Source organism: Corvus hawaiiensis, chromosome 11, assembly GCF_020740725.1.
Source record: "Corvus hawaiiensis isolate bCorHaw1 chromosome 11, bCorHaw1.pri.cur, whole genome shotgun sequence".
Classification (NCBI taxonomy): domain Eukaryota; kingdom Metazoa; phylum Chordata; class Aves; order Passeriformes; family Corvidae; genus Corvus; species Corvus hawaiiensis.
Genome location: NC_063223.1, coordinates 9,523,535 through 9,536,296, shown reverse-complemented (window position 1 = coordinate 9,536,296; position 12,762 = coordinate 9,523,535). Strand labels below are relative to the sequence as shown.

At 48.4% G+C, this 12,762-nt stretch overlaps 1 protein-coding gene across 1 annotated transcript in view; it reads right to left on the bottom strand.

Moving 5' to 3' along the window:
* Positions 1-12,406, bottom strand: part of PRICKLE2 (prickle planar cell polarity protein 2) — a 109,332-nt gene extending 96,926 nt beyond the window's left edge. The window contains exons 1-2 of the mRNA XM_048315402.1: positions 12,305-12,406; positions 11,943-12,028 (exon numbers count right to left, since the gene is read on the bottom strand). Coding sequence (XP_048171359.1) covers positions 11,943-12,028; positions 12,305-12,346 — 128 coding nt within the window. The 5' untranslated portion in view covers positions 12,347-12,406. The remainder of the gene's footprint in view (positions 1-11,942; positions 12,029-12,304) is intronic.
* Between the last annotated feature and the right edge of the window lie 356 nt (positions 12,407-12,762).

Sequence of the window (12,762 nt, the reverse complement as noted above, 5' to 3'; positions counted from 1 at the left end):
CCTCTTAAAAGAAAAACACAAGGTGCACTAAGAGTTCAACTAGAAACACACCTTGGCAGTGTCTGAGCAATTAGCTAAAGGGAACAGGAAAAAAAAAAGAAAGAAGTCCATTTTTGTTGGAAAAGAACTTATTACAGAAGATGAGGTAGCCCCAATCTCTGTGATCAGCTCTGGACAATAAAGCACATACATCTGTACCTCCAGGATGGGGTCCCTCACTAGCAAGCAGGTGCTTCATCTTCCAACTAACAACGCTCCAGCCAGCATCCAGCCCTTCCACAGCATCCTTGGGGCTAGGACTGCTTCCTGCTCCAGGACAAACCTCAGTATGTTACATTTCCTTATACAGATAACTTCTACAGTAAGGATAAGAACAATCTCAGGACATTTCACAAGAGCCTTGCAACTCCACTGGCTTTGGTGCTGTTGAGAAGGAGACCTCAGCACTGAAAACTCCAACACAGAACCCCCAAGCCCTCAGATCTGCTGCTTTTCTAGACAGAAGGACTCTTAATTCTGCACCCTCCAATACTACCCATCTTTCAAGATCTTTCCTTCACTTGGGTATTTCCCAGCATCCTAGGATGTCCCCAGACTCTGTGCCTTCAAGAAGATGAAGACTGCAACACTTCACTAGTCAGGGCCTCTTCATTTTCTCGTCTCAGCACACTTCAGTCCCCTCTGAAGCTCAGCGTAACACCAGGCTGAACATTAATCAACACAACATGCGCTTCACCTAACTTCAGCTACTACTACAAATATTTAAGTTTTATATTATGTGCTGGGTTTATTTTTACATATATGCCACCCTGTCTCTTTTTATATACACACTCACACCCCTGTATAAGCAAACACACACAGAGTATTTCATTTCTGCAAACTATAATTTAAGCACAGGGATTTTTTTTCCCCTTCAGGCAGCTGGAGCAGCAGCTGAGTAGTACAGCAGTGATGCCGAGTGCCCTCTGCTGTACATGCGGCAAATGTTTCTTTGTTTAAAAATATTCTTGAAATACTTATAACTTTTCTTAGGAAAATATTTATGAAAATTACATCTGATCATTTCTAGCGCAACATGCAATACTGATACCACCAGATTTCTCCTGTCAGACTGGAAGATTCACGTCTCTTCCAAGTTATATCAGCAGCAAGTAAATAAGTCTGGGCTGGAACTGCACAGGGTACAATGTGAAAGTCTTTTATTTATACACTTGAAAATAGCAAAGGGAGATGAGAACAAACAATATAGATTTATTATTCAGGCATTTATCAGACAGCCTTCACACTTCAGCAAAGCACACATCTATTAGATGTACAAGCTGAAACGGTCACGTGGCAATGTGAAATCATTCTTCTATTGTAAAGCAGTGTTGTTCCTGCTACTGGAAGGAAAGATAATATTAAAAAATATTTAAATATATGTAGTTCAAACTGCTACACCTTGTAATAAATTGTGCACTTGATATTAAAAATCCAAGCTATGTTGCACAAACCTGACTTTAGATTATTAACTTTTATTGTCTTCTCACATCCCAGTTCTTCTCACATCTGACATTTAAAGGGGCTGCACTTTAAACATGTGGCCTTTATGGCACCAAAAGCAGATAATATGGCCCAGCCACAGCACTGTGATGAGAGCCCCCACTGTTTGATAGGTGAGAAGAGAAAGGGAATCAGCCTTGTCCCCACCCTGCTGCTACTTCTTCAAATGTTGTGTAATTTCAAGCAAAAGTCTCACTTTGACAGAGTTTGAGTTTTGCAAAAACAGGGATTAAATAATCTGCAAAGAGTCAGGGTAAAATAGGGGACACCAAGGCCCACAGCATCTCTGCACAGGGCTCCACCTCCACCCAAGGCAGATGGGTCAAAGAACAGCCAGGTCTTCCTCCACAAAGCAAACCCTGCCACGACAAGCACCCAATGGCCTGGAGAGGTTGGAGCAGCACTGTGTGCTACACAAGCATCAAAATCCCAGTTACTGGCACCACGATGTATTTTCTCCCTCCCTGTGTCACACTCCCACAGAAGAAGATGTCTTTTTTTAACCTGTCTCTATGCAATACCTCGGCTTTGCAAGCAGGGCCCATCTGCTCCGCAGAGCTCTGTGGCGACACCTCCACCGGCGCCCTTGGAGGGTAGGAGGGGAACACTGAGGTCCAAGCACCCCTGGGTGCTGGCTTGAGATGTCCAAGCCTCCAGGTGCTTCCACATAGCCACCCTGTCCCCATCATGTCAAAGAGCTGGTTGTTGACCAGCACAGTCACACCAGAACAACTGGTTCCTCATCCTTTCCAGTGACTCACTGCAAAACCTCTCCATTTCCAGTATTTGTATTCACTTCACAGCTTGGGTTTCCTAGAAGAGGCACTACCCAGGAAAACAAGCCTCCTCTTATGCCCTCCTGTAAATGTGTCCACATGAAGCTGATCAAAAATATTCCAAATTATTTTTTTAAACGAAATCTTTTACCAGCATTTTTTCCCCCGAACAAAACACTGTGGTTTTTTATAACTTTTCATCTTGCTCTTCTCAGGGATTCTTGTCCTAGATTCCCTGTCTTGGTTAAAGGCCAAGCATCACTAGCTGAGCCAGAGGGAATATACAAGCATCTTTCTAAAACGGTATAGAAAAGAAGAATTGGACTCTGGGAGCCAATTCACTTTTATGCCTTGGGTATTTAAGGATCAAGCACATTTGTCAGCTGACACCAGGTAAAAAGATGGCTTTGAGACTATGGTGTCTAAAGAAGCCTCTCAAAGCATCTCTTTACCAACTAGAGCAAAAGAGAAAACAAGGAGCAGTGACACAACCTCTAGGGTGGCTGCTAAGCTCCTGGAGACAGCTGGGCTCACAGGCCACTCCTGGTGACACCAGGGGCACAGGGAACTTGCAACCACTACTCCGCTTGCAAAGCAAACAGCTGAAGCCAGGGAAACAGGAACCACCCAAGACATGCTGAGGAGGTTTCCTATGGTTACTGCTGCCATGGAAATATTTTTTTTTTTTGGCTTGATCTAAATAATCTCTGGCTCCTTGGCTGCAGTATGCTTCCTGCAAGGTTGGGTTGGATCCTTAGACCTTCACCCTGCCGCTGGAATGCGACCGCACTGAGCACTGGCCACCTTCGAGCTGGTCCAGGAGCATCTCAAACGTGAGCTGCTTGGGCTTTCCTCTGTACTCCCTGGAGCCTGTGACTTGGTTTCAAGGAGAAGAGGAGGAAAGAAAGTGGAGGGAGGGGAAAAGACATCCTTTACTAATTACTCACAGCTGTGTCTGAGCAGCTCCCACTTCAGCTGCCAGGAGCTGCAAGCTCGTGCTCTCCCCAGCAGGCTTCGGAGCAACAGAAACCCCTCACAGGGAGAGGGACTCTCCTCCATCCACCCACAGGCTCTGCATAGGGATTTCAATAATTACACTTATACACTCCCCTTATCAGCCAGAGCAGCCATTATGTTTCTTATCACAGCAGCAGCAGCATCCACACAAGGGCAATGGATAGGGGATGAAATATTTGCTGCAATGGCTGAGTACAAAGTGTTTCCCTCTGCAGTGAGAATAATAATTGAGCTCTCCAAGTGATAAGCTCTGGCGTCAGGGTCCTGTGAAGAGCAGAGCCACACACAGGAAGAAACAGCCTCTACAGCACCAGAGAGGAGCACCTTGAATTTTCTGTACACCTCCTGGCCCAAGCACCGGTGAACTGAGAAAGGTTCTGGCTGTTGGGGCTGCACTGATGCACCTGGGGTCTGCAAGCATGAGAAAAATGTTCTTTACAGCCACACTCATGAGGTTCACCCTGAAATTAGTTTTCCTCACATCAGACAATTCTGCTAATGTTACAAATTCCTCCAACATTAGATAGTGACCACGGAGATGCTACAAAAGAAAAAGTCTGGCTTTCCACTGCCATGGCTGGGAGATTATTCATTGGAGAAAAAAAGCAAATACCCAAATGAACACCACAAATTGCAAAGCCAGCTGCCAAAGGTCTCAGCTGATACTATCGGCCATCCTTAAACTCGGTGATAGACTTACAAGCCAGACAATGAAAACGCAATTCATTATTAGAAGAGTGACTCACTGGTGTAATAAGGATGGATTACTGGGCGGGGGGAGGAGTGGAGGGGGGAGGGAAGAATGTCTTTGAAAAAGTCTAAAAGACTGCAGATTGACTTTTTAAGGGCAAACAGAAAAAGAACAAAACCAAAGAAACACTCTTGAAAGCACTGAACGTACTCTCTAAAGTCGAGAGCAACAAAGAGGAGGGCAGTGCTCAGTAGGCGTCAGCCGAATAGCTGCGCCCGGCCCCTCCAGCTGGGCATCCCGAGTTCCAGCCTTTATCCCACCAAAGCGGCGGCTGGCAGCTTTTTCTTCCACGCCATACCACGCTGGTGACAAAGGCCTGTTGCAAACCCTCTATTAAAGCAGTAGGAGTCTTCCTGCCTGCCCAACACGTGCCATAGGCGGCACAGCACCGCCGGGTTCCAGCGGGACACATCCTGCGGGGAGCGCGGATCCGTGCACTCCTGGTGCAGCCAGAGAGGAGCACTGACAGGACTGACGCTACAGCAGGGCAGGAAAATTCAGTAATGGGATAAGAATGCCGACGGCAGGGATGACAGCTCAGCTCTGCATGTAACAGGACCAATGCAACTCTTTATCTCCCACCTTCTCCCTCTCATCAGCTCAGCAGAGGCTTCAACAAGCGATTTAACCCATTTCCCTGGGCTTGGGTGGATGCACAGGGAGCTCACCTTACACATGCAGCGGCACTAATCTGTTACACCAGTTCACCATGTCCCACTAAATCACAACCTATACACCTCCCAAATCTATAACAGCAGCCTCCAGCACCGACAGCTGTCTGCTCCAAGGAAATCCCACTGCAAGCCAATCCATCCTGCTTCCACGTTTTGTGGGTCTCTCTCGGGCAAGTCCATCTCGAAAGGCTCCATGAGGCAACTGTGCTTTGCCAGTGTCCGGCAGCGCAGCCCCGTGGCTGAAGCACCAGGAAAGTGCTCACCAGCCACATTCTGCCTTCAGGATGGCAAACTCTGATTGCCAAACTCGATCACACCAGGCAGGTAACTTTCTACTCTTTGCATACCAAGAAGCAGTTGTAGTCATTTTCAAAAAAATATAGTGCAAAAAACCCGACCAACTTTTTAAATTACTTGTTTAGAAGTAAAATATCACAGAAACTTACAATTCAGTGTGTCTGCTCTGCAGACAGCTATCCATCATCAGTGTCATTCACAATCACACCAGAAACAGAATAAACCCCACAAAATCAGCCCAAATCCCGCAACAGCTTGTAAGTGTTTTTTCACACCATTCATAAAAATAGAATTGCACAAGGCCACTTCAAAACAGACAGAAAATCTACCCACACTGCCTGTTCCCTAGGAGAAATTCTGCTTTTCTGGCTTTTGCCAGCAGCTCAGTGGCAATGGAGCTGGGCAGAGTAGCTCCAGCTAGAGCAGCTGCAGAGCAGGACTCTGTGCTCTGCTGAAATTCAATCAACAAGTATCTCAAACTCCTTTGAATTCTTGCAATACAATCCTGAGTGGCTTGTAAAGGATTTCAAACAGGCTTCCTTGGCTTGCCTGGAAACAAGTACATACCTCACCTGCTCTTTTGTACATCGCATACAAAAAATTAAAGAATTTATTTTAGGCTTTTTGCCAGGGACAACACTGCCTCTGACACTGTAATGCTTTGGTAATGTGGATACTGTGTCCCCCAGCCAACACAAACAGGATACCTTATCGGTCTTGGCTGTTTTAAGTGCTCTTTCAGCAGCAGGGCATGAAGAAATGGAACCCACAAGTCAGAAAAAATGGTTGGGAGTCCCTTAAATGCAACTGTGCACTCAACATTTAGGAAAAGATTGTCCCAGGGCAGGACAAAGCTGATACCTACACCACGACCCACCCAAACCCCCATCCCAATGGTCTGGCTGCCCCTTGGTAGAGCTGCTGTGGGAACAGTGGGAGCAGCACAAACCATCACTCATCACCCCTGCTCTATCCCTACTACCATGGGGGTGAAAAGCTCAAAGAAAAAGTAGACCTGATTTTCCAAACACTTACACAAGTGTCTAATCTCACAGGGGTAAGAAAATAGGACAGCTGAAGTCACTGATGCCAAGCCAAGTGCACACTGCAGCATCCCCCTGAGCTGAGCTCCAGTGCACACAGCAGCCACCCACAACAAACCGCTCTGGGCACAGGGGCTGAAGGGCACTGACTGTCACTGAGGAACCTGGCAGGGAATGGCTTCTCCTTTCTGAACCTGTGACCAAATAAACACACAAAAATAAATTAAAAACAAGCTAATGATACCAACTGCTTTGTGAAAGGCTTTAAAATCAGCAAACAAACCCAACCTTTGATTTTTTTTCATCCCCTCTGCCGGGATGACAGTATCTTTGGGAAGCAGGTGACTCCTGCCCAACCTGAGGGACAGGCACAGATACCCTAGAGACAGCAGCACCCTTAGCCCTCCACAGGCCCTTAGGGAATCACCTCAGGAGCGCTGTGATGGAGTTGCACTGGCTGAATTTTGCCCATTTTAGCAGGTTCCCCACTGCAAAATGATGAATTTTCTAAAACCCTCCAGGACAGCACAATTCACCGTGGCAGTGGAAGGAAACATCAGCCTATTCAAGATAAGGCATTGCTATTCTCACATCTCCAAAACCTTTCAAATAAACATGCAAGGAAGTGGGGAATATCTGAATCCTAAAGGAGAGAGGCACAAAGCCTGTTATTCATGACAGGCAAAAGCTGGGAGTGTGTGTGTGCAAGAGACATAACCTATGAAAAATGCTGAAAACATATGGAAGCAATAATCTGTACTTTTTTTTTTGAAGCAGTAACAAATGTTTCAGAATTCGGTGTTATTCGTTCATGTGCTGTGTTACAAATATTATTGTTTCTGCTCTCTGGAGGAGGAGCTAGGCATCAAACTGGAGACCCAAAGGCACCCAGGGATGTATACAGGAGTCTACTGGGGTGTACCTCCCATGCGCAGCATCAGAGCTGGGGGAATGCAGACAAAGGCTGCAAACATACAGAATTTCTCACTCCTCATGCACAGCAATCTCCAGAGCACTGGGCACTGAACAAACACGCAAACAAAACAAACATCCACTGCCACAAGCAACTCCCTGCCTACAGTCAACAAAGCAGAGAAGGGAGTTGCAAAGCAACTTGTGCACCATCACCCAACAACATCAAGCACCACTGGGCATCTGGTCCACCACCTCATTTTGGGTCACCGTCCCATGACACACAGCTCTTTACCTTGTCCATAGGTTTTTGTGATCCAGTGGTCAATCACAACCCTTTGGGCTGATCACCTGGCATCTCCAGGCGGATCTCTCCTGAGAAGCTGAAGTTTGTCTCTGCAGATGCTCCCTGACCCAACAAGGCCAGATGAGATCAGACTTCAGTGGGACTGACTGCTGAAGATTATAGCAAGATACTGAGTTATGGAAATAAATAAATAAATCCTCTAAACAACTGTGTGCAGCAAAATTTGTTAATATGGGATATTACTGGATACTACATCAGGTAACATAAATTTGCCCTGGAAGTTAAAAGCCAGGCACTGTGTGCTGTACAAACACATACCACTGATATTAAGAGCATGACATGTGACAGCAACATACGAAGAGAAGCAGATCTCTTCCCAGGCAAAATGTGATTACAAGGGACAAAGATCACACGACGTATGCAAGCAAAAAGATGCTCCAAGAAAAGATGTATGACATAATCTCACACTGAAACTAAAACCCTGGCAAACCAGTCTTTGTCTTTATGTCATGTTTATTACTACTTTTCAAATGCTTCTGCAAACCAGAAGAATAACTATGGCAACAAAGACTTCTCCAAAGGTTTTCATACTCTATTTTTAAAATTGTCTCCTCTGTCACAGCATCTGAGTTCCTTCCCTCAGAAACTGGCCGTATGCCACTGCCTCTGCAGGCTTTGCAAACCAGGTGGTACATCCCCCTTTCCTCAAACCAAAACTCAAACACCATCCTGAGACCTGGGTGTCCTGCATCTATGTTTTTAGCTGGTGGGTTTGGAGAAAGCAGAGAGCAGGGAACAGTAAGGTCTGTTGAACTGCAAGAGTATTTTGCAAGGCTTTCTCCAGGAGCAAACCATGGTTCCGTGTGCTAAACACATGCGCCAATCTCCCAAAGGATCCGCTATTTTAACTGCGGCACTAAGGCTGCAATTTTACTTCAACCAGAGTAAATCTGAAATTAGTTCTTCACAGTAAGCTTAACAGCAGCAAAAGCCAACCATTTGTCACCTTTAAGGTTTTCATACTCACACTAATTGCACCAGGACTAGGTTATAAATTCCCTTCCCTGCTCCTAGACCACCTCCCTGGAAGGCTTTTCTCTACAAGACATTATGCAAAAGACACTCCTAATGGCTATTCATTCACCAAACTACAGTGACACCTTTATTTAATGCCAAAGCCTGTTAACAAGCTGAATGGCACACAGTTTAATGTAATGCAGATCTGATTAGAAAACAGCAACCAGGCTCCTAAGGAGTTCCATTTTTACTGAATTTGATTTCCCTTTTTCCACACAAAGCCACCTTTCAAGTATTGACCTGTATTAATGAGGATATGGTTATGTACACCGCATTTCCATCCTCCAGACTGGAGCCCACACAGATGAACTCAGTCCTTCTGTACTTTGCTGACAACCCACCACAGCTAAAAGCGATGAGACGAGAGGAAGGAGTTGTTTTGCTGCTCAGGCCATGAGAAATTCAGGGTTTTACTGGTTATAGTTTGACAGCTGTGTCCTCATGGACTTCGCGCCCAAGGGGGGTGGAATTTAATCTTCAGCCTTCTCAGATAAACCACTTACTTTCTCCTCTTTGGGGCTAAATGATTTAAAACTAAAAATTGAATTTCTGCCTTACAACAAAAGGCAGATATCTGTGGCGTGCAGAAGAGAGCTTTGAGGGGTAAGATGTAGGCTCTAGTTGGGCTCTAGTTTAACCGAGGTGTTTTCAATTCCTTGCTTCCACCAGATTAGCATTAAATAGGCTGGCACTCGTACAGGATAATTCACCCACTACCTTGAATGTGGGATTATAATTTCAGAGCAAAATTACGAAGATTCAAAAACAAACTTAAAAAAACAGGGACGTTACTTAATTATTTAACAATCCCCTTTCATCTTCTTTCTGCACATCACCTACAGTACAGAGACCAGGCTTATTCTGAAAACAGTTCTGCAGAGTATAATTTATTTTCAAGAGGTTTCCCTGTCTCAGGAAGCATGCCTGTGCTTCCAGGAATGATAAATTCAACGAATGTTCAGAGCCATCTCTGAGAAAAGTGGCTTTTAAGGCAACAAGCACAGGAATCTTCATCGTCTAACAAAGCAATCTGCCTGCTTGATGGAATGCCTGCACAGATGACGCCTAAAATCACAGGTAAGTAGAAAATACACAGTCCAGCATAATTAGGTATAGACAATGCCTGTCTCAGCAATGGTTTCAGTGTCTGCAAGTTCATAAATTCTGTCTCCCTAAAGCGTTATCACCACTTGGCATCTTTGAAGCAAAAACGTTCAATTTACATTTATCAGCAAAACTCCGCTGTTTAAAGGATTATAAAAAGCCTTACAAATCTCTACTGGTCAATTGGTCCGGAATTATATCCCTAATCTGAGGATCTCCTTGCAAACCCTTGTTTTCTTTCTATCTCACTCTGCATGTTCAGGTGAGCAGCCCCACCAGTCAGTGGCTGCATCACCTCATGCACAGACGGCACAGGCTCCTCAGCATGTTTTCAGCCTACAAAACTACTGTGAATAATTTGCCTGCTTATCTATTCCTGGCATTAATAGACCACTGGCTAGTAAAAAATGAACGCATTTCCTCTCTATTGTGTTCTGGCAAATAGGCTGCTTTTATTTGGCTTAATTGCGTAATTACTCTTATATCAGGCAATTAAATAGGAATGCCTGCAGGAGGGCTCTCAGCTCATCGAGTCCTGGTGTAAGGTCTAACCTGCTCAGCGGGATGCAAACCTGGAACATGAAGGCTGCAGTGCCTCTGGGGGCTGACCCCACCCATACCCAAAGGGTCCCCATCCTTCTCCTGCTCCAGGGAACGTGACTACTTCTTCCCTGAGAGAAAGCTGCTGGAAAAATCCATACTGTTTTATCAAAAATTCTTTCCCATGTCTGGGGTTCCTCAGCAAAGGAGATGGTTATGGGTAGTCCTGGCAGGCTGGAGCCTCCTGCACATGGGGTTGGCAGGATCTGGCCAAGAGGCACAGTGTGCCAATGCAGAGGGCACAATCTGAAAAGAGCTGCAACATCCCTCTCATCTGACACTCCCCAGGCAGCTGGGTGCCCCTTCTTCTGGGCCATTTGGCATCTGGTGGGATGCTATAAAAATTCACTTAATTCTTCAAAAGCTACTGTACAGTTGTACCCTCTGACATAACAAAACATGAACCACAGCACCTCACAAGTCCTTGGAGCAAGGGAGAAATATTGTTGGTGACCATGGCTTTTCTTCTTATCCTTCATTTGAAAGATCTCCTTGACACTTTTAAGCATTACAAAGCAGCTCTGAAGCAACACGAGGAAACCCGGGACAGCCTGAGAAAGCCCTGAAAAGGAGACAACTCCGGGGTGACCTTCTGAATCTGCCACATGTGTGTTAATAGATTTATATCATTGGGAGGGTGTCAAGAGACCATATCTCCTGCAGCCCAGGAGAAAGGGACACCTTCAGCTCCTGAAGGTTTGAGGTAGGACATGATACACCTGGATGTGGCATCAGCACCTGCAGAGGGCAGGCTGGAGGACCATGGCGAGCCCCACCTGCCGCTATGCATCCCTCAGGGCAGACCTCACCCTACGGAACCTGTCCTACCACACCCTGGGGCAAACGCCACAGGGAACGATGATTTGCAAGGCTGAACATTAAGATAGAACTCAGAAGGAATACATCAATCCCCCTCCTTGCTCTGAACCCAAGCTTTAATCTGGTGAGACACAGCTCTGAGAAGTAGGGCAGAGGCTGGGAGGAATGCCAAGCACAGCAGATGTTGTAGAAGAGGGTATACCCTGAAAAATAAGGTTAAAAGGTCGCCAAGGGCTCCCTGGCCTACTAAGACTGTGCACAGCTCCCAGAGCCCACAGCCCAGATTTAATATTACCAAGTCCCAGATCACCCATCAGCAGGAACTCATTTCGAGGCAGCAGAACATGGGGAGGGGAGAAAGAGCTGACCCAGGAGAAGGCCAGGGCTTGCTTTGCTTAGCAGGCACCAGTGCTGTCAGGTTTGTAAAGAGACACAATAGAAACAGCCAAAAATACTTGTTCATTCCTACACACTCCCATCCATTTCAACAGCTAAATCTCTGCTTGGCATCACTGACAAGGGCTAAATCCAGTCACAGGGGAGGCAGGAGTTTCATGGAGCGGTTTGGTGCAGACTGCCAGAACCCCTTCAGCCCCGTTTTCCTCTTCCCACCCCACCCAGGTTGTCCCTGCCAGGTGAGGGCGGCTTCAGCCCCCGGCATGACCCAGAGCAGCAGGACGAGCCCCTGACCGCAGCGGGGAGGCTGCGAGTTGGTAATTACCAAACCAGTTACCCCAGTCCCGCATCTGGATTCTGCTGCGCCCCGCACCGGCGGCGGCCACGGCCACACCTGTGGGGCACACCTGTGTGGGGCTGACCGTGTCCCCAGAACGCCCACCCTGGGTGGGCAACACGCCTCGGACTAACACAAACACTCCCAAAGTAGCCACATCTGCACCCCGGATGCGCACGGAACTGGGAGGGAGCCGCAAAACCCTGCGAAGGGAGAGCCAGGATGGGACCTGTCGTGGGGGGGACGGGGGCGATGGGCCGGAGGATAAGCGGGGTCTCGCCGGGCCTTACCTCCACTCGTGCAGGGCGAAGCCGGGGCACTGGTCCCCGCAGGTGTTGCAGGGCTGGCCCCGCTCCGGTTCCCCCGACGCCGTCAGCTGCAAGGAACGGCAGAGTCAGAGCCGGCTGCGGGACGAGGGGGACGGGAACAGGCACACGGGAGATAAGGAAAGGGGCACGCCCGGGGGAAAGGCACCCGCACGGCTGGGAGAGGGCAGGGGAAAGGCTGGAGGGGAGACGCACCCCAAGTAAGGGGCACATGTGGACGGCGGGGACCCGCTCGGCGCCGGGGCGCAGCGGGAGCGGGCGGCGGAATGGAGCCACAGGTTGGAGCGGGGCGGGGAGAGAAGGGAGAGAGATCCCCCGGCACTCACCGAGCGGCTGGAGAGCCGCTTGCGGGAGCCGCGGCCGAACATGGCAGCGCTCCCGGCGCAGAGCCCGGCGCAGCCCAGCCCGAGTGCGCGGCAGCAGCGGCCGCCCCGGCCCGGCCTGGCCCGTCCCCCCCGGCGGCCGCCCCTCGGCCGCGCTCCCGCCCCTCACCCGCCCCTCGGCCCGGCAGGCACCGCCCCGGGAGGGACCGGCTCCCCCCGCCCCGTCCCGCTGTCATCGCTCCGCTCCGCAGTTAGCCGTGCTCCCCGAGCCCTTCGCGGCGCTTGCTGCGGTGCCGCCGGCCTTGGGAACGCCGCGCTCGGCCGGGTCTGGAGTGGGCAGTGCAATGTCCACGGTACGCTCCACAGCTCGGGTGGTAGTAAAGAAGCTGAGCTCCCGAAGGACAGAGGTAGGGCTCAGCAGGGCTGAAGGGCGCACGCTGCGCTGTGCAGGGGGATTTTAC